Source organism: Sinocyclocheilus anshuiensis, unplaced genomic scaffold, assembly GCF_001515605.1.
Source record: "Sinocyclocheilus anshuiensis isolate Anshui unplaced genomic scaffold, SAMN03320099.WGS_v1.1 scaffold451, whole genome shotgun sequence".
Lineage (NCBI taxonomy): Eukaryota > Metazoa > Chordata > Actinopteri > Cypriniformes > Cyprinidae > Sinocyclocheilus > Sinocyclocheilus anshuiensis.
The window spans coordinates 179,598-201,915 of NW_015549630.1; the positions used below are offsets into that span (position 1 = coordinate 179,598).

At 37.2% G+C, this 22,318-nt stretch overlaps 3 protein-coding genes across 4 annotated transcripts in view; 1 reads left to right on the forward strand and 2 right to left on the reverse strand.

Annotated features, from left to right (window-relative positions):
* Positions 1–9,431, reverse strand: part of ralgps1 (Ral GEF with PH domain and SH3 binding motif 1) — a 112,890-nt gene extending 103,459 nt beyond the window's left edge. Inside the window, exon 1 of the mRNA XM_016448603.1 lies at positions 9,113–9,431. The gene's annotated coding sequence lies outside the window, so the exon portion shown is untranslated. The remainder of the gene's footprint in view (positions 1–9,112) is intronic.
* On the forward strand, positions 1,973–2,728 carry LOC107659582 (uncharacterized). Its single transcript, XM_016448586.1, has one exon. It carries the CDS (start codon positions 1,973–1,975, stop codon positions 2,726–2,728), a length of 756 nt encoding a protein of 251 aa, XP_016304072.1.
* Positions 9,432–16,814: 7,383 nt separating the features above from the next.
* Positions 16,815–22,318, reverse strand: part of zbtb34 (zinc finger and BTB domain containing 34) — a 20,547-nt gene continuing 15,043 nt past the window's right edge. For both annotated transcript variants that reach the window (XM_016448606.1, XM_016448607.1), the window contains one exon: positions 16,815–18,684. In XM_016448606.1, the coding sequence (XP_016304092.1) occupies positions 17,124–18,650 (1,527 nt within the window). In that variant the 5' untranslated portion in view covers positions 18,651–18,684 and the 3' untranslated portion in view covers positions 16,815–17,123. The remainder of the gene's footprint in view (positions 18,685–22,318) is intronic.

The following is a 22,318-nucleotide window of genomic DNA, read 5'->3' on the forward strand; positions in this document are numbered from 1 at the left end:
ATCTTATTGTAAAGTGTTTTTAATACTACAGTTTCTTCCAATTGATATACACTTAATATATGTAATCTTATCTAAATTTATTATAAAAGCTGAGGTTTGTTATTTACTGAAAAGTTATATTTTAGCTGGTGTCAATGATCTAATGTTGCATTTGGTCAGACTCAGCCCATTGCTTTACTGAAGTATATTATATTTTCCTTTTACAGCTGCAGACTGAGGAAGATCCTGAAACACACCAGCAAACCCTAAAACAGACAACAGTTTACAGATGTTTTTCAGTGGCAGCAGAACTATGACTAAACTTTTGGGTGAAACTGGTTTACTTTTTTCTTACTTTTATTACTTGTGGGAAAACTTGAAACACTTTTAAATAAGTATAAAGAATGGCATTGGTTTTGTACATTTAATTTTTGTTTAACATTATTAATACAAATGTTGTTCAATTAGCATGTTTTTGTGTTTTACTTTGGTACCGAAATTGGTACCGAGAACCGTGGATTTTCACTGGTATCGGTACCGAATACTGAAATTTTGGTACCGTGACAACACTAATATATATAATATATTAGCTGTAGAAAAAATTACGAAAAGTGTATAGACAAATATACATGATTTATTACACAATTGTTAACATGGATGAAATGTTATTCTATACTGTTTCAAAGTTAAATATCCCAGCCAGAGGCGTGGATAAACTCACTGTTTACCTGAGAGCAGCAGCATTTAACTAGTGTAATCGAGTGTGAAGAATTCAGTCAATACTGTTAGCACTCATGTTTGCTGTCCACACAGGCATGACAGCATTTGTTTATTTGGCTGTATTTGTCTATATGGCTTGCTTTTGAATGCCTAAATAAAAGACTTTGATGCTCACCAAGGCTGCATTTCTTTGAAATATTGTGAAACATTATTACAATTTAAAATAGCCGTTTTCTATATTAATATCCTGTGATAACAAAGCTGACTTTTCAGCAGCCATTACCCCAGTCTTCAGTGTCACATGATCCTTCAGAAATCATTCTAATATGCTGATTTGGTTCTCATGAAATATTTCTTATCAATGCTGAAAACAATTGTGCTGTTTTAAAATCTATTGGAAACAGTGATCAGTGATACATGTTTTCAGTATTCTTAGATGAATAGAAAGTTCAGAAGTAAGTGCTAAGTTCCAATGCATCGTACCATAGTAACCATAGACCCAAACTGTAACTACAACATACAGTAACTAAAAAAGAAAACTTCAGCCAAACTGTAACCTACAAAACATTGTGTTTGGTGGTACATTGCCCTACAGAGGTTAACGCTCGATACAATAAACACTGAATTCAACACTACAGTAGATTTGTTTTGAACATGTGCTTTTGCTTCAGGTAAGGCATAATGTAAATCAACCAATTATTCTCATAAAACAAACCCTGACAAGAAGATTTGTACCTTGACATAACGTACGGAGGAGTACTACATCACTCTGAAGGGGGTTTATTTTAAAAATGAAAATAATAATGTTTTTTATTATTTACTTACTTGAACTTGTCGAGTTGAAATTGTACTATTCCAATTATATTTGATTAGCTTCAAGCTTCTGCTAACCAAAAAGCCCATTCCCAGTAGCATCAGTCAGTTGCCATGGACAATGTGCAAATATATAAATTTTACCCCTCAATGTCACATAAGTATAAGACTCAAATAACTAGAGCAAAGAATAATGGTGGTGTCTCTTTTTCTAAATTATTGGTCAAATGCTAGACTGTTTTAAATTAGTTTAGATAATTAATGTAATTGATGTGCTCTATATATTTCTCTGCAATTATTCCTCTAGATAACTGAATTTGACTGATGTTTTTCCACATACACCGTCATACTGCAAGCCAGTCTCACAAATACAATTAAAAATGTCAGATTCTGCCTGGCACTAGCGAAAATGTAATACTAAAACACAAATTCTGAATTCAAACAGATGATTCTAAATACAATGAGAGCAGATGAAAGCCCTAAAGTGTTTGAAGACAGCATGCGGGTTCCAGTAAAGATGGAGAATGAGCTGGGAGAGCAGACAGAGCATCGCCTCAAGGAAATGGGCGCCCGCTGTGAGGGGGAAACCTTAGAAGTAGAGTACTACTACGATACTGACAGCTTCCAACTGGCTTCTACACAGACCTGGTTGAATCAGCATAACGGCCAATGGGGACTGATCCTGGCAGAAGAACAGGAGCTTAATCACACTCAATCATACAACACCAAAAAATTGGAAACTGGACATTCTGAAGAAAAGAGAAGCAAAATACTCAACTCATCACATGATGAAAAATCGGAAACAGGTGCTGCCTTTGGAGAAACATCTAATGAGTGTCCTGAGAAGGTCTTAGATACATCACTGACATACACAGAACTGAGTGAGCCATGCTCCATCATGCTGCATCTCTCAAAGTGTCTCCAGCTCCCTCTGACCCACACTGAAATGAAAAGTATGACCATGAAGAACTTCTTGAACTCGGCCCGGATCCAAATGTATGACAGCTGGACCAGTACCAGCACAGTGAAGTACTCTCTGCCTGGTGGCTTCTCTCTGGTGGTGGAGAGAAACTACAGTATTCCCACTGAAACTGCTACTGCATTTTTGATGATGAATGCTGATGTGCTGAGCATAATCAGTGAGCTGGAAAAGATGGATCAGCTGTGTAAAGAACTAGGCCTAAAACCAAAGGCAAGCTCAGATGAACAATTATAAATGATTGTCGAAGCCTAGCAGTTAGCACATACGCTCTTGATACAAAAATCTGTAGTGGTCATATGGACATCTCTTCATAAATACCTGTCCTGTTTTTACTTCGCAATTAATAAAAGAGCCAAAAATAAAACTCTCTTTTAAAAATAATATCTCAAACTGACAAACTTATAAACAAACTTTTTTGAGCATATAATCTACTTTTTATAATATAATATAGTATAATATACAGTATAATGGACCCTTTTTCCAACTGCGGGGTTCTCAGAAGCAGAAGTTGTCATAGTTGGGTAAACTTCTGGTAAACGCTACCACAAAAATATTTTTGTGTTTCCATTTGCTCCAATAGCAAAAAAAAAATAAAAATACACGATAGCATTTCTATGACTTTCCAAAGGAGGAAAAAATATGGAGAGATTGATTACAGTAGTTAGAAGCAAGAAAGATGTCAAAATGTGACATCGCTCCCTCAGACTTGGTTAGAAACACCCAGACAGCAGCACTGATTAGATTTCTGAAATTTAATGTCAAGGTATTAATATAACACAAAGTATATTTTTATAAATTTAACATATTTAAAATAATAATAATTTTATTTTAAAAATGCTAAATTTACAATAGTAATAAATGTGGAAACTTATCACAGTATGTGAAAAGGGTAATATAATATAATAATATAATATAATATTTACATTTAGATTTTGTCATTTAGCAGACGCTTTTATCCAAAGCGACTTACAAATGAGAACAATAGAAGCAATCAAAACTAACAAAAGAGCAACAATATGTAAGTGCAAATGACAAGTCTCGGTTAGCTTAACGCAGTACACGTAGTAAGAAAAACAAGTAAATAGAATAGAAAAAATAGAAAGCTAGCGTTTTTTTGTTGTTGTTTTTTTTTTATAAAAAAGAAGATAAATAGATAAAGTAGAATTAAAATATAATAGAAAGTGCTAGAGTTAGAGATGGAACAGATGTGTTTTTAGTCGTTTCTTGAAGATGGCTAAGGACTCAGCTGCTCGGATTGAGTTGGGCAGGTCATTCGACCAGGAGGGAACAGTTAATGAAAAAGTCTGTGAAAGTGATTTTGTGCCTCTTTGAGATGGCACAATAATGCATCATTCATTTGCAGAACGCAAGCTTCTAGAGGGCACATAAGTCTGAAGTATTTAACTTAGGTAAAGGGGTGCAGAGCCAGTGGTGGTTTTGTAGGCAAACATTAATGCCTTGAATTTTATGCGAGCAGCTACTGGTAGCCAGTGCAAATTGATGAACAGAGGTGTGACGTGCGTTCTTTTCGGCTCATTAAAGATTAATCTTGCAGCGCCCTTTTGGATTAATTGTAGAGGTTTGTTAGAAGTGGCTGGAAGACCTACCAAGAGAGCATTGCAATAGTGCAGCCTGGATAGAACAAGAGCTTGAACAAGGAGTTGTGTTGCATGTTCTGAAAGAAAGGGCCTGATCTTCCTAATAGGGTCTTTTGCACCACGGGAACCTTTTCATAGTACCAGAACTAATTGTGGAACTACCCACTTTTTGACGTTTTCGCACCGCCGGAACTGGGTGCGATTGTAATACCGGACTGCCTTTTTCGAGAACCAAATTAGCTCCTACTCCGGAGCAGGGTCTAACCAGCACAACTGGTACTAATCGTGACATAAGTAGACATTGATTGGCTACGTATACGTCGACTTTCCATGTCCATTATTGTGAAACCACCGAGACACAACAACAACAGCTCCGATCAGAGCATCCTCCATTCTCCTGTTGTTAATGTTGTTCTTTGTTTCTGTTGTTGAAGCTTCGCACAAATGACGTCGCTGTCGACCGGCTTACGTCACTTCTTAGTACAATGCCATTTTCCAATGGGGTTGACAGGAGAATCTGGTGGTTCACCGTATCGAAAGCAGACAGATCCAGCAAGGTAAGTATAAAAGATCGGGAAGCCGCTCTTGCCAGTCTTAGGGCTTCAACAACTGAAAGCAAGGCAGTCTCGGTCGAATGTCCACTTCTGAAGCAAGATTGGTTGTAGTCCATAATGAGACTTGGTTGAACACAACTCGTTCAAGTGTTTTTGCAATGAAAGGTAGAAGGGAAACCGGTCTGTAGTTCTCTAAAAGAGTTGGGTTAAGAGTGGGTTTCTTAAAAAGTGGGGTTATACGAGCCTGTTTAAATGTTGAGGGAAAAACGCGAGTGTGAAGGGATGTGTTAACGATGTGAGTGAGTGCAGGTACAACGGCAGGAGAAATGGCTTGAATGTCAGCCTCAGAGAGTGGAGAGAAGGATGAAAACGAGTGTGTGTTTGCTGGTAAGATGTGTTTGAAAGTTTGGGGTGTGGCAAATTGTGCACTGAGGTTTGTAATTGTATTAATGAAGACAGTGGAGACATTCGCAGAGAATGAAGAGAGGAGTGATCGATATACATTAAGTTTTAAGGATTTTGTGATTTGCGCCATACTCTTTCTGCAGCTCTGAGCTTACAACGATGCTCACGGAGAACATCAGATAGCCAAGGGGCAGAAGAGGTGGTACGAGCTGGCCTGGAAGACAAGGGGCAGACAGTGTCTAAACAAGATGTAAGAGTGGAGCAGAAAGTATCAGTAGCAGTGTTAACACCAAGAGATGATAACAGTTCAGGGGAAGGAAGCGAAGATGAAACCATAGCAGATAGCCGGTAGGGTGAGAGTGAGCATAGGTTACGTCAAAAAGTGACATGTGGAGGGGTATGTGTTGTGTCAGGAACCATGTTGAGGTTAAGAGTGAGGAGGAAGTGATCCGAGGCGGGGTGTGCAGTGGAGTAACCAGTACATGATCAGTGGAGCAGTGTCGTGTGTAAATAAGGTCCAGTTGGTTGCCTGATTTGTGAGTAGCCATAGTTAACACTCTCTTGAGATCAAAAGAGGCAAGCAGAGTGTGGAAGTCTGCAGCCTGAGGTTTATCTAGGTGGATGTTGAAGTCTCCAAGCATAACTAGGGGTGTACCATCCTCAGAAAAGGTTGAAAGCAGCATATCTAATTCATCCAAGAAGTTACCTTGTGGTACTGGGGGTCGATAAACAACTATAAAATGGATTTTAAGAGGGTGGGTAATACTGGCTGAAGGTTAAGGTTAAATTATTTATGCAACTTTTTAATGTTAACATTTTATTAGTATGCAGAAATTAATATTAACCAAGATTAAAAACGGTGTAGAAATATTGATTTTTATTGCAGTAGCTAAAGTTAACATATATAACTGTAAAGTGTTAACATTATCAACCACATTATTCTGTATTAGGTTACTAATAAGACATTTTTTCCAAACTAAAACTACTACCCAAAACAGCTAAAATAACAATTGCCGTTTTAATATCTGAAATGGTTCTTTCTAACAATTTTGTTCCCTAAAGACTCACAGGTGTGATTTTGCCCCATTTCATCTAAGATACAGATTTAGCTGAAGCACTCGCTGCTGAGACACTACAGCTATAGTTACTATGGCAACTGGGAGCAGAAATGTGTTCATATTTTTTTATATTATACACATGAGGGCAGAGCAGTCTGCAGGCAACAATCTGCCACATTGGATGTCTGACATGTTCAACATTGGCAATGTTTATTGTCCCCGACTACAGAGAACCTGCTGCATTGTACATCTCTCTTTTTCTGTGTATGGATTCTCAACAATACAACATTTATTTCATTTGACAGATACTTTTATCTAAAGTGACTTACAGTGCATTCAGGTTATGTTTTATCAAGATCTGTTGTTCCCTGGGAACTGAACCCATGACCTTGTCATTGCTAATACTCTACCATTCGAGCTCCAGGAACTCTAAGGTCTCAAACAAACAGAAAACACAGGTTGCTCCTGAAACAATAACATATTTTCTCATCAGCACTTGCAGCAGACAGCAAATTTCACGGAGGCGTAACACACAACAAAACAACACAATATAATGTAACAGATTCTCCACCCTAGCACACACTTGAAAGTTTGCCATCAACACTAAACGTTGAATACAGGAGCACTAATCAGCAACTGAGAAACATAATGTGGAGGATAAGAAAGAACACATCACTATGTTAAATATACTAAAAGTAAAAGAACTTCACTGGTAAATTACACAACACAGTCACACCACTATATGATGAGAAGATAACATTGTCAATGTTGTTAAATAAGTAAAAATAAGTAAAGGGGAGGGAAGTAACTGCAATAAATAAATAAGAGATGCCAAAGAAACTAAAGGCAAAGAAAAAACAGGTCTGCAAGCTCTGCAGTTGTAAATTTGACTTAAGTTTTAATGTCACTTAAAGTCATTAAACATTACATTTAACAGGTAAGTAGTTTTTGAGTGTATTTTGAATAATTCATATTTATAACAATATATATTAATCAGTTTCATAAGTATACACTGTATGAGTGAACATTAACTACAGATTTGTAGTATTATTAAATGCAATGAAGTTATACATGCTAATAATAAAATTAAAAACCTGCATAAAAACCTACAGGACAAACTGTGTCTTTGAACCATCAATATAACTTTACAAATTATATTTACAACTATTTGTACAACTTGGAATAAAGAATTGGATGGCTACTTTGTACTATTGACAAACAGAATCATTTCTGTAGTGTAGAGGCTCCTAACCATGAGGCCGGGGCCCACTGTAGCAAATTTTCAATGGGGGCGCAGTTGTTGTTGTACAGTATTTAAATTTATGTCCAAATCAGCTTTACATGCTATTACATGGCAGATACAAATTCAACATTCAACAATATAATACAATAAATATAAGTATAATAAATACAAATATTTAAAATAAATGCATAGAAAAAAAAAACATTAGTGAGGAAAAAAAGAAAAAAATTCCATATATGCAACTCTATAAAAGATTCTTTGAATGTACTTGTGTTGTGATAAAATCTGTATAAGTGTCCATCTTACAAAATAGATCCATCAAAGTCTGCCCTGATAAAAATGGTTGTTTCATGAAATAAAAAATTGGGCAAACTAAAAACATATGTTTTACAGACAAGTTACAAAAACTGCTACAAAACTGACAATTTGGTGCTTCTTCACTCTCCAGTAAATGTCATGATAGTATCCAATAGGGCCACAGGATGATTATTGTTGTTGTCATTACATTAAAATAATCTTACTTAATTAGGGAGATAAAAAAAAAACACAACAACAACTTTTCTCAGAAATCTAAATGGAGGAAATATCTTATATAGGTGAACTTCGAATATTGTGTTGGACAACGGGGGCCCCTCAAGTCAACCATGTTGAGAACCACTGCTGTAGAATGTGTAATGACCTTTAAAAAGGTTAATAATAAGACTCTGTCTTTGTTTTAAAAATATACAAGGTACAGTCATATGTGCCACATTATGCTTTGGGATCAGTAAATGAACTAAAAAATGTGATAAACTGTTATAGGTGTGTGTGACTGTGAACCAACAGAAACATCCATTATTTAATCTGTGGTGCTGGCAAAGAGTAAATGTAAAAAGTATTAATATTACTGTAATGCATCAGGGACGTTGAGACCCCAGAAATATAATTGTCCTTCACTGCAGCTTCCATCAAACATTGCCAGATAATAATAAATAACCAGTTAGCAAATCAATTTCAGTTTTAAATGTAACTTTAATTGGATGTAAATTTAATATTGCCTATATTGATGCTAATCACTCATCACAATTTACCCATAATCCTAAAATGTAACACACTTACATAAACATGTACTTTGCACTTTCCACAATGCCAATGTAAAAGTGCAACTACTGTAACACATAAACACAGGTGCTTTCCAAAGTCAAGGTAGTCCCTCCAGACCTTAACATCAGCCACGTAAACAAACACAGAAGACTGGTTCCTTCCAAAGCCCCAAACAAAACAAAACAAACAAGCTCTCTAAACTACAAATAAGCACATATCAACAGAAGCACAATGCAGAACAGCATCAGAGAGTATATTGCTTTAAGCTGTCTGTCCGTTATAGTATTGCTGAGATTCTCACTCTTTTGAAAAAGATGTAACTTCTCTCTCATATTTGTAACGGTTGTTTTAATAATACGACAGTGCAGGTATAACTATCAGAGCATATTTCTGAATACCGATGAGCCACCACATAAAATCTATTATTCCATCCTCCAGTTTGCATAGGGCATTAAAGAGATCAGTATCTTTACAGCAAAATGGTATCATAACATCTGACAAAGAGCATCCTGCATATGCACGCTGCTTTAGATGTAATGGCGCCATGCATCATATTGACAGTGTGGTACCCAGCTGGGTAACGTTAGAGGCAGACGACCCCCCGCGACGCAACTCCATCCCTGCTGATGCTGTTTTCATTTGCGCTTGATGCTCTAAACAGATACAGTTCAACTCACCTGTCAATGAAAATATGCCACTGTCCTCGTCCCCGCTGTTGAGATGCACGCGCCGGTCAACGCGAAGCTTATGTCGCTGTACTGCAGCACGACCTTAAGGACACACAAAATCCAATTTGAAAGGATTCACTCGCATCCACTGGGCAATCTAAGCCTATTTGAGTTATTCCGCTCAGCACACGGCCGTCGTTTGAGCAGGTATGATGAGAAACGGTGAGGGCAGTCCTGTGTGAAGAGACGATGTTATCGGATGCTGGAGATGCGGGTCATTTGCCAACACAGCTGGGCATCGACATCAGGAAGTGTTCTACCCATACCGTTTGATGGACAGATGATTTGACCAATCGCGTGGCATCTGGGCGAACGCCAGGTTCCGCCCTCATACTCGAATGACCAATCATTAATTAGGCCAATACTGTCGCGCGCATATGTCGCCCTGTTTTGTAAAGCCTACGCAGCGTTGGAAATGTGTGTGGAAAGGGGTGCAGGGTAACAGGTTTGTTTAATTTTGATATTCCTTTTGAAGAAATGTAGTGTTCATTTTTCGTTTTTGAAGAAACTGAGGTATTTTTATTCTTTTTTTTTAAAAGATTTTGTTGTAAGACGTTTTGCTATTATTATTTATTGCGTATATTTATATAATTTGTTTGCTGATTTTAGGCCTATGATAATTTAGCAGAGTGGCATGTATTTTGTATATGTATTAGCACAAATAAAGCTTATAATTCTTATAAAAGCTTATAATTCAGTGTTCATAGATAGGCTACTATTATATTTGTATTCATTTTTTATACTAATTTATTTCAGCCAGTCAGTTATTTATACAAGTAACCCATTTTTTCATGGTTATCGTTTTCGTTAACTATAATGATCCTTTGTTTTGGGATGCTACAACCCTCCTATATGTAAATATATTGAAATTTTGTTTACTTTTTGTATGTGATAATGAATACAGTTAGGGCATTGCTTTTCACTTGAACTGTACATTTATTTTCAGGTAAAGCAAAACATTTTAATGATTTTTCATCTACTGTATAAAAAGTGACACACATTCAGACTTTGATTTAGGTCTATGGTCCTGCTTGAAAAGTCACGTTAAAGCAGTTTATAGGACATGGTATTATTTGTTACTGGTCCAAAATGGGTTGCCAGCTCTAACCAGCTTGATCAAAGTCCACCAGGTCAATGTTGGCCCCACCAGCTGCTAGTCCATCTGACAAATCATCATCTAGATCTAGATCCCATTCCAGTTCCATCATGATACATTTTTGACTGATATATTTAGAGATATTTAGATGGGTCATTAATAATGTATTGATTATTATTATTCACTTGCAAAATACATACAATTTATTTCAATAATTTAAAAAAAGAAAACTTTGAAATAAAAATTAATTAAAAAATATAAATAAGGATGTTTATTCAAAATCAATATGCACAGGTCCTGCTCAAGGGCTTATAAAATGTAAACTGTAGCTGCAATACCTCTGCATATTACTGCTATTTTAATTGACATTTGCTGTACATGTGCTCCATCTAGTGGACATCCGCATTAATGTACAAACAAATACACATTTCAATACGTATTTTGTATGCGTGAATGAGTAAAGCAAAGATATCCAGACATTTTGCCAAATCAGCATCTTTATTGTACAAACAAATGCATTTTTTTATCTATTGACATTTCTTTGTATCATAAAAAAGCAATATACAAGCTTTAAGAACGAAAATAAAAAGCAGCACAGAATGATTATGAGTAAAATATATAATTTGAATAAATATAATTTTATATTTCATGCTATAAAATAAAAGTCATAAATGGCGAGTTAATTGTTACAGCATCGGCGTCAGCTAGCTGCATGTACTTCATAGTTGTATAAAACAGTAGATTTCTGAGGTTCACAGTTGGGTTGTGAGGTTGTATGTATATGGAAGACAGAAGGTTGGACAGAGTGCTACTTATACGATAAGACCTAAAGATCTGCTTTCCTCTGCGATGAAACTCCCATGCATTCGGGAAGAGCAAGAACGGAAACATTTAGGTGCGTCTTACCACACCTGTGAGGCAGACTGTTTTGGGAACCAATGACTGAGGAATTGTTTCCCCACCTGAAGTAAAAGTGCAAGCTTCGTTTTGGACGCACAAAGATCACTGCGAATCCAAAATGGCATTTTCTGAATACTAGTAAACCCTGAGTTCTACTTTTTACTTTTTGCAATGTCCCAAATACATGAGAGAACAAGAGTCTGACAGAGCTTGCATTAAAGGAATAGTCATCCAGAAATGAAAGTTTGATGAAAATGTACTCAACCTCAGGCCATCGAAGAGGTAGAGCAGTTAACTTTATCAGAACACATTTATAGAAATGTCGCATTACCCCATTTGCTCACCAAGTGGATCCTCTGCAGTGAATGGGTGCCGTCAGAATGAGAGTCCAAACAAAAACAATAAACACAATAACCCACAAGTAATCCCCATGACTCCAGTCCATCAATTAATGTCTTCTGAAGTGAAAATCTGCATGTTTTTAACTTCAAACCGTAGTTTCCAACTAAAATACAAGTCCTCGATCCATAGCATTGCTTTCTCCAGTGAAAAAGTCGTCTTGGCTGAATCAGGAGAGAAATATGCACCGATCAAACGTTTATAAGCCAAAACAGTTATAAACAAATATGTTGGTGGATTTTGATGTGAGAGGACAACAGATGTGATTTTTTTCACTGGAGGAAGACTTATTATGAATTATGGACTGGTACTTTGACCAGACGCAACAATTTAAAATTAAAACGGCTTAACGATGGCTTTGTTTGTTTCAAACACACAGCTTTTCACTTCATGAGATGTTAATTGATACAAGTGCGAGTCGTGTGGATTACTTGTGGATTGTGTTGTTTTTATCAGCTGTTTGCACTATTATTCTGATGGCACCCATTCACTCCATTCATTGCTGAGCAAGTGATAAAATGCTAAATTTCTTCAAATATGTTACATCTCGGATTGCCTTAGTACATTTTCAGCATATTTTCATTTTTGGGTGAACTATTCTTTTAATAATTCTGATTGGCCTGTTATATCTGCAATCTCGAAGCATGAAGAAAGAAGATCTTTAGCATACACCATAGCGGCAAGTTACATCTCTCAAAGATCCCTTTCTTAATTGACACAGATAAAAAAAGATGCACCTTTTCACCAGTGACACTGAGGTGGCAGGTCGATGAAGTACAAACAGAATGTGGACTGTGGTGACCACAAAAACAAGAAGCCACTCTGTAGAAGCATATTTGCCCAACCTGTCCAAGTTTTCACATAAAAGTATATCTTAAAACATGAGAAAAAAATCCTCTCCTTGCCATAAATGACCTCAGCTCCCTGACATCCTGAATGCATTCATTTTGAGACACAATCCTCCTGCAATCTGAGAGGCAGCCAGACTCCAAAGAAAGAAAGAAAAAAAAAACGGCTCTAAAAAAGGTTATTGCTTTTGCATATTACACAGTGGAGACATGTTGGAAGTGGAGAACCAATGGAAGACTTCAAGATTTTCTTTTCTTCAATATCTCTAGGTTTAGCTCAGTGTTCATAAACTACCTGAAGTAAGTCAACAGTTAAAAAGGACGAGCTGCACAATCAAAAAGTAGTCCAACAGCCTTCCCTGTAAACACTTCTTTTTTGATTATTGTGCATGGCACAAACTGAACTGGTTTTATATGAACGAAGCGAGTGAAATGGACCATGAGTATCTAGGTCAGTTGGCAGAGCATGACTCTATTAGTACAATTCATTAAATCATTTACAAGTGTGTTAACCCCATATCACCGATTTAACATTTTTTTGCTTATACATTATAAAAACCAAAAAGAAACCTGACCAGTCGTAAAGCACCATTAAAGGGGAAACACATCCCAAGCGATAAAATATTTGAGGCCTTATGAGTCCCATAAATTGGGAGCATTACATGGTCAATTAATCCCTTATGGAATACATTATTTATTATTTAAAAAGAAAATCATTAAGTGCATGCCAGGTGAAATATCACATAAGAGATATAGCTATAAATGAAAATCACTTTCAAGTTTTAAGACAAAAACAAAAAGTAATCTGTAGTTTCGTATTACAACGCGGAGGGCTCCATGCAATTCTACTTGAACAATAAGTGGCCCGGCATGCATATTTCCCCCCAGACCAAACAATATACATAATTCAGCGATCTGCTAACCTGAAAGCATCATAATTCTGATGAGATTATTGTCAAGCATAAATCAACTAACTTTTTAAACTTATTTTTTAAGAGGAAGCTTCTGTACCGTGAAGCTGTTTGATTGTCCCATTTTATTATTTCAGCATATTCACTTTCTATCGAAACTGCATGATTCTGACGTGAAAATCTGTCGCTTCAATGCATATCGATCCCCTACAAATGGGATGTTCCCCATAGAAACAAAAAGAATGATACAGAATAAAACAAATGCAACTATACAGACAGAACCCTTACTGCATGTCTCAATTACGATCTAACAGGCATATTGCTTTTGCATTTTACCATTAGTTCAATATTTTTACAAAAGACCAGGCTGATACATTGATACTTCCAAAAATAACAAACATTTCTGCCTTCTTTGAAGGAACCCCTCATCTCATTCCCATAATCTTGCATGGCAACACAAAAAAAATAAATAAATAAAAAAATAAAATAAAAAAAACCTGCGGTGTGATTCACATACACTTCAATTTAAAAGTTTGGGGTCAGTAAGATTTTTTAAATGTTTTTAAAAGTCTCACAGCAAAAAAGTAATATTGTGAAATATTATTATAATTTAAAATAAATATTTTAATTTATTTCTGTTATGGCAAAGCTGAATTTTTAGCAGCCATTACTCCAGTCTTCAGTGCCACATGACCTGAAACATTTCTTCTTATTAATGTTGAAAACATTAATGTTTTGCTGATCGGGATTTTTATGGAAACCATATTTTTCTTTGATGAATAGACAGTTTAAAATAACAACATGTATTTGAAATACAAATCTTTTTTAACATTATAAATGTCTTTAGTATCACTTTTGATAAATTGAATGCATTATTTCTGAATAAAAATATAAATTTCTTTAAAAAAAAAAAAAAATCTTGCTGACCTCAAACAGTAGTGAAGCCTATGTTTCACATCAAGGCACCGGTTCAATCAACTTCCTTGACAAATAAAAATAAAAAAGTCTGTGTTTGTACCATCACTCTTTAAAGACCACAGAACAACATCCACAATCTGTTCATCAAATACTAAAGCTTACAGCTTCATTCATTGTAAAACAGTATCTCAACAAAACCTACCTAACACCAATGTGTGAAATAAATGACAGCCAATGCTATAAAATCCCGACAGGTGTTAGAGCCAGCATGAGGCTGGAAAATGAGACGAAGATCTACTGACACCTCTAAAACGGATTCATTTGTTCCAGGGCTTGGTTTTGGTCTCTCTTTTGTCCGCTGTGCAACATACTACACAAACCCTTTACAATTTTTGGTTTGCTCTTTGGTTAGTGGCCAAAGTCATGTTCACATTATCTAAGATAAACTGGAACATTACGATAAAGGAACAGGGCAAATCTAAACATGTTCAGGGAACAAAGCAGTCCGGCTTACAATGTTTTAAATGGCATACATGGCATCTCATGTCACAGAACGACACCAAACATGCTGTCAGTAGTACAAGGTGTTCTGCATTCAGAGTTTTGGCTCTTGATAACTGTAGTTATCACATTGGCTCATTGTTCAAAACTGACACGAATGGATTCAAAGCTCAAGAGCCGGTTAAAAAAGGTTTCAGCTAAAGGTTCATTCTCACTCGTCTGCCAGTAATACAAGCACATGAAGAGATTTTAATGGCACAAATATAGTTCAGCATTCTAAAATGTGCACTTTGAGTGAAACTGATTTTAAAGAAAGAGAGAGAGAAAGGGCAGAAGTCCTGAAGTTCAATTTGAAATCTCAAAATACTTTTAACTGAGACAGTGATATAAATGATTTAAAAAAATTTTTATACGAGTAAACACCACAAAAGAAAAGTACACAAACTGAAAATGAAAACAGAACAGCACCATAATGTTAGTCACTGTGTATTTTAACTTATAGTACTTTCAGAAACAACTTTTGTCCAAGGCGTGATACTGGATGCGGTTCACAGATTTAAGGAGTTGTCTTGGAAGGATAATACTGGAGTTTCTAAACAAAAGGGAACGCTGCTTACGCTAACTATCCTTGGCTAATGGTTGTTAAAGTTAACTTATGGAGGGTGTGGTAAAGTAAATATCCAAATGATATGTCAGGCAAACTTGAAAGCACTTGAATCTTGTAAAAGCGAGGCATGTTTTAATCTGTCTGAGCATCAAGAACTATAAATCAAATATACTGCAGACAGTCAGGGAGGCAGATGCTCGACTGTAGTGAGGACTATAAAATATGAGTCGACAATACGCCATTTTACTTGTTTTGCATCTTATGTAGCCGCTTATATTACTCGTTAGAATGAATCAAATAAGACAGTGCGGTGATAAGAAATAATAAAATGCATCTACAATTGGCATGTGAGACAACAAGGAGCCTTATTCAATCACAGGTCAAGAAAAGACAAAAAAAAAAAAAAAAAAGTGAGGTATGACGTTTTGCACCAGTTACATAACAATGAAAATGGATGGGAAGAGATATTGTGGAGATAATAGGCATCCAGGGCTCTCTCTTCACAATACTAAACGTATAAAAGTGTCCACAACAGTAGTACTGACACTGTAGGTTTATCTTATTACTGCTCTATTGTAGTATGAAACGCTATACTATACTTCCAGCATAAACTACACCTCCATACAATTTAACATGAACAAAAGCATACCGGCAGTAAGTGAATCTTCTTCAATTATACATTTCTGCATTGAAACACAATACATTTTGGTCTGTACATCGACAGATGCACAAGTGTGAGAAGCCAAAGAGAGCTTCTTCTCACAGCTGTCTGTTCCACACAAAGTTTTTGGAAAAAAAAAACAAGTTCTTTCGAGCCAACTGAACACAAGAAGAGCTGTTTGAAATTTTAACCACTGATCGAGCGTGTACATTAATGCTATAAATATTTCACCAAGATGTTTATTTCCCCCTTCTTCCCATGGCGGTATGGCCCTAAGTCAATTTTCATAACTTGCATGACTCCCGCACCACTTTTAGAAACGCATCTACAAATATATTAATATATAATTTAAACTTTAATTTCAAAGGCACACCGTCCCCACTGGTGTTTGGAAAAACTCAAACCATAAAAACATTGTTTTTCTGAATTAAAAGCTAGATTTTGAGACGGACAGAAAGAAAGAAAGACCGAAAGAAAGAAAGAAAGAAAGAAAGAAAGAAAGAAAGAAAGAAAGAAAGAAAGAAAGAAAGAAAAATACTGTCCATTATGAGTATATGTTGAGGTTGTATAATGAGGTATGTCACAAAAAGAGCCTTGCACTGGCAGATAAACCATTCCTCGTGAGTGAGTGAGTGAGTGAGTGAGTGAGTGAGTGAGTGAGTGAGTGAGTGACCTACTACAGGCCACATGTGCAAAAACAGGTCAGGTAAAAGCGTGATATGACAAGCATCTCATCTGAGCTTTCACATTATTCATTATTACAACATGCCTATATTACTCTGTAAATATGTTGAAAAACATGGAAATATATATATATATAGATATATATAAAAAACGTGATAAAACTCTTAGGAGGCCTTGATTACAGAGACCTCCTCTCCGATTATTTAATTCCCCGATTATAGGACTCCTTCCCTTTGAAAAACTCCTTAAAAACTTTCTCTCGATCTTTGTCCTGTGTAGAACTTCCACAAAAATGGACAAGTAGAAAATGCGCAAGGCAGGTTATTTCTTGTCGTTCTTTAAAAACAGCTGGGTTTAATCACAAAAAGAGTAACCCTTTATGCTTCCTTATTAGATAAGGAGGACAAACAACCAAATAAATGGAAAACTTTATTCTCAGTATCCACGCAGGGGTTTGGATGCAGGGGTTTCTTCCGGACTACACTTGCCACTTTCTTCGCTGGGGGTTTTCATTGACAAATCATCGGGATAAGTTGCTCCGCAGGCTGCATCGCCCTCGGAGGCATCCTCTTGCTCCGCTCTCTGGCCATCTGGTGCCTCTCCCAACAAGTCAGTGTGATTGTTAACTTCTGTGCCAGAGGTCATGTGCTTCTTGCGCAAATGCTGGTTGAGTGTGCCTTGGAAGGGAAAGCATTTGCCGCAGATCTGGCAGTGGAAGGGTTTGTTGTCTGTGTGGCCACGGATGTGGTACTCCAGCTGGTCTTTGCGGGTGTACTTCTTGCCGCAGAACTTGCAGACGAAGGGCGTGATGCCCATGTGCAGACGCATGTGACGGTCCAGGCTGCCCTTTTGGTTGAAGGACTTGCCGCAGTAGATGCAGATGAGGCGTTCGTTGTAGGGGTTCCACTGTCCGCGGAAACTCCGCTCCCTTACGTCGTTCTCGAAGGTAGTTGCCGTTGCAGGTGGATCTCCTTCTGCGGCACCAGGCTTGACCTGAGTTAGCAGATCGGCTGGAAGAGGCACGGGACATTTTGGTCGGGCACGACCACCCCGGACACTGCTGAGCAAGGAGCGAGATGGGCTAGAGGAACTCAGGCTGACGAAACAGGAGGAAGGTAGTGCAGAGTAAGTGTATCCAGCAGAGGAAAGCACAGGCCCGTATGATCCCACGCTGACAGCCAACACCTGTTCACCGTCCACCAGCTCTGTGTGGTAGCCGTCATCACCGGCCGACGAGCTATCGGAGTAGTTGGGCCGGTCCGTTTTCTCCAGCTTGATATGGACATCGGTTACCTGTCCATCCTTGCCGATGAGGTCTACTTGTTCGGATTCAACCTCCATGGACACCTCCTGCTCGGATATGTCGTCGCTACTCCCTCGGTCTGACTGACCCTCTTCTGCCACTCCCTTACCTGAGCTTCGCCCCTCCCCGCAATGATTCTGACGAGAATAGTAGGGTGCTGAAATCTGGGTGGGGTTTACAAAGATATCTCCGTCTTTCACACCGTTGCGGCCAGCCCTTGAGGTGGTGCAATCGTTATCTGGATCGGTCCCAGCAGGCACAGGGACGCTGATCTTAGAGTGAATACCCTCAAGAATCTGTGTGCATTTGTCAATCACAGCCTGCATTTGGAGGAAGCTGGCAGCCGTGAGGAAGCTGATGACATCACGTAGGCGCAATGACATTCGGCCAGTGTAGCAAAAGGCGAGCAGCTGCTCAAACACCTCGGGGCTCTTGATTACGGAGATGGAGAGGCCACTCATCGTGCCTAGTGCTGAATGATCGCGGAAGTATGGCGAACTGGCGGCCAAGACGGCCTTGTGGGCTCGGAATGGCTGGCCCTGAATGTGCACAATGATGTCGCACAGCTTGCCCTGGAGACGGAGCTCATTGAGCTGGTTCAGGACGGTATTGCTGAACTCAGGTACATCGAACTCTATGAGGCTACCACAGTCCTCCATGACTCACTGACGTCTCTCCTGGTTTGTAGAGAACCTGAGAAAATAAAAAATAAAAATGTATGAGGAAACAAATTCATAGGTATTAAAGGTACTCTAAATGAAAGGTAGAGTATATGTAAGCACAGATGGAAATTGCGTTTTTTTTCCACATTCATTGATATCTACAGAATTCTACACTCTTAAGTTGGGCTCAAAAAATTAATCCCAGATTTCCCCCTTCCGAGAATTGGAGAGAAAATCTTGTTGAGGACATTGGTCGGTTTCAATGTTCAGCATGGATTATCTTGTAATGCGAGACGTTTACAGATCGAATTTTGCACCTACCTATCGGCTCGCACACAAATCAGCCCCGATCATATAAAACATGTCTGATGTAGGGCTGCACGATTAATCGAATGCGATTGTCATGCGCATTTTGATAGTAATGCCGGTTCTGTAATCAGCAGGAAATCATCATCACGTGCTTTCAGATGGAGCAGAATTTACTACACATAGCCGTAGTTCACTGACAAGTTACGCAAAAAAAAAAATAGCTGACGATTTTATTGCGCGATTCTGAAATCGAAGAAATCGTTCGCGATAATGACAGCTGTTTGCATAGCTTCTCAGTGAACTACGGCTCTGTGAAGTAAATGCTGCTCCATCTGAAAGCATGTGAAAATACCACATATAATAACATATTTTTACTAGGGATGCACGATATATTGGCCACCATATCGGTATCGGCCGATAAATGCAAATTTTTTTCTGTTATCGGTATCGGCCCGATAAGAAAATTTGGCCGATATCTTAAAGCCGATAAATAATGCATTATTTCCTTCAGAGACACTTCAGATCGATACCGATATGGTGGCCGATATATCGTGCATCCCTAATTTCGATTTATCATGCAGCCCTAGTCTGATATTTAGGATTTTAAATCGGGGAGATTACGGCTATGATTACGTCACTAATTTCATAGTAGCCGTTGGATAGTGGAGATGGAGGAAACTGCTTGTGGAAGTTTTGCAATAACACAACTGTCTGTATAATGTGTCGAAAAGGTACCACAACCGCAAGAGCAAAGAGATGCGCTCTTTGAGCGTACCGGGTGAATACAGAAAGCCACTAACATTAGTTGCTGAAACGTCAATGCGTGACTAAACTGATCTTAATAATATCTTAAATTGTGTGATGCGCCACGATTTTCAAATCTTGCAGTGTGTGCATGTTTAAGATTTGAGGGAAGAAAATTAGCAAATATTTTCCTTATATGTGTGCTGCATACAGATTTCATAATCTGTATTTTAAAACTCGTGTAGTCCGAGCCCGGCATTAGAGAGGAAAAAACTGGTGCATGAAACTCTAGTAATAATTAGGGTTTCAATTTCAACACAGTATAGTACGAATCTACACTTTAACCCTATCAACAAACAAAATATGTTTTGGTACATTGGCGTCAGCCTGCTTACAGTCTAACCACACTTCCCCAGTCTTTTTACACATGAGAGTAAGCATGCTGCTGTACTACGCAAATGTAACATCCACATGGGAAAAAAACTGTTCCATTAACTCACTGAAGGCATTTGTTAACTAGTGTATTATTCTTCAAATCAAGGAACATTAATTTTGCATATCACATGCATTTAGATACATGATCCATTCAAATGTTTTTTTTTGTTTTTGTTTTTTTTTGGTTACACTTTATTTTTAAGGTGTCCTTGTTACAGTGTAATTTTACATTTAAGTACGGAGTAATATTAATTAACTACATGTACTTAGTATATGGTTAGGGTTAGGATTAGGGTTTGGCTTAGGGTTACTTGCATGGAATTATGCATAATTTATTATTATAATAGTAAGTACATGTAACATGGACACCTTAAAGTGTTACTTTTTTTTTAAATAAGTCTCTTATGCTCAGAAAGACTGCTTTTAAAAAAAGATGTCAAATCAGGTAGTGTTGTAAAATATTTTTTATAAAACTGTTTTCTATTTGAATGCGTTTTAAAATGTAATTTCTTCCTGTGATGACAAAGCTGAATTTTCAGCAGCCATTACTCCAGTTTACAATGTGATATGATGTGATTATTCTAACATGCCATTTTGGTGTTCAAAAAACATTTCTTATTATCAATGTTGTGCTGCTTTATTTTTCGAGGGAAATATTTCAGGATTCTTTTGATAAACAGACATTTCAAAACAACAATCTATTGAGCTAATACGAATCTTGTGTTACATTATACATATCTTTACTGCCAGTAATGACTAACCCCAAAACTATTGAATGGTAGTGTATATGTTGGCATGGGTTTGTTTGTATCTCAGTGGGATAAATGTTTTGAATTACCAGAACATTCTGTAATAAGACACTGCATCTGACTAATTTCACAGAGATTCATAAAGCAGGCAAGTGGACATATGGCCAGTTCACTTTGGCTTTAAAGTGCAAGTTTTAGTGAAGCATCTAGTGCACACTTTAACCCAATCCTTTGTGTGCCGTGTACACTGAAGCTAAAGCACTTTAAAAACTCAATAGACATCACCCCTTTAAATGACAAAAACAGCCTATAGCCATGACTGGTCTTCAAACACACCTAAAAAAAATCCTAGTTCATATAGTGCTCTCAAGCAAAAGTGTCATCCAGAACAAAGTCTAAAAAGCAGACAAATCATCATAGAACCAATAAGATCTTAGATGTTCATGGGTGTGTTGTTCAGAGACATCATTAGATCAAGTTGATGCATGGCCAAAAATGATGTGGGAGAAAGAGTGATCCATCATTAAGAGCATAAAAGTACTACTGCAGCCACTTAACTTGCAAGTAATATGTTGAACAGCAAAACCTGCATTTGAAAAGAAATGGAAAAAAGCTAAATTCACAAGAATCCCGTAAAGGAAAGGCTGTTCTTCTTATCTTCCTCTTTACAATCTTCTCTCTAGGTCCTCCTGTGCCTCAACCTAGGGGTGGGCGATATGTAAAAAAAATATCATATCACGATTTTATCACGATTCTTTGTCATGTTGGTTTTGCTATTTTGCAAGTGTCTGAGCATTACAGCCAAACTAATTTTCCTATTATTAAGACAAAGCCTTTCAAGGTAACAAAAAAAAGATTGGCAGATATTTAGGCCAAAGTGGGCGAAGATAAAAATATTTGTCATTATTTTATCTTTGTTATTAAAAAATAAGAACAAAGATAGATACACATTACAACTACACATAATTATACAAATAAAACAAACAGTGTTTTATTTTCAGGTAAAATAGGTGTATTTAGCAGGAGCATTCAAGAAATTGAATGAACAAATATAAAAATAAAACACTATATAGACTGATTCCTAAAGCAACTGTATTAAAGTTCTTCAGTCAAGAATAGTGAGTGACTTTTCTCTTTGCGTTTTGTTGTTTTAAATAAAAATAAAAAATAAAAATTGTCATCTGTCTGTCAATTCTGTCACAGTGTTTTATTTTTATACCATCATTTACTCACTCAAAAGTTGTTTTAAACCTAAATGAGTTTCTTTCTTCTGCTGAACATAAATGCTATTTTGAGGAACGTGGAAAACCAAACAGTTGCTGGTCCACAGCAACTTCCATAGGATTTTTTTTCCCTACTATCAAATTCAATGTGGACCAGCAACTGTTTGGTTACCCACATTCTTCAAAATATCTTCTTTTGTGTTCA

Excerpts from the sequence above, each read along its gene's own strand:
- LOC107659582 (XM_016448586.1), top strand. The coding sequence starts at position 1,973 with ATGAGAGCAGATGAAAGCCCTAAAGTGTTTGAAGACAGCATGCGGGTT.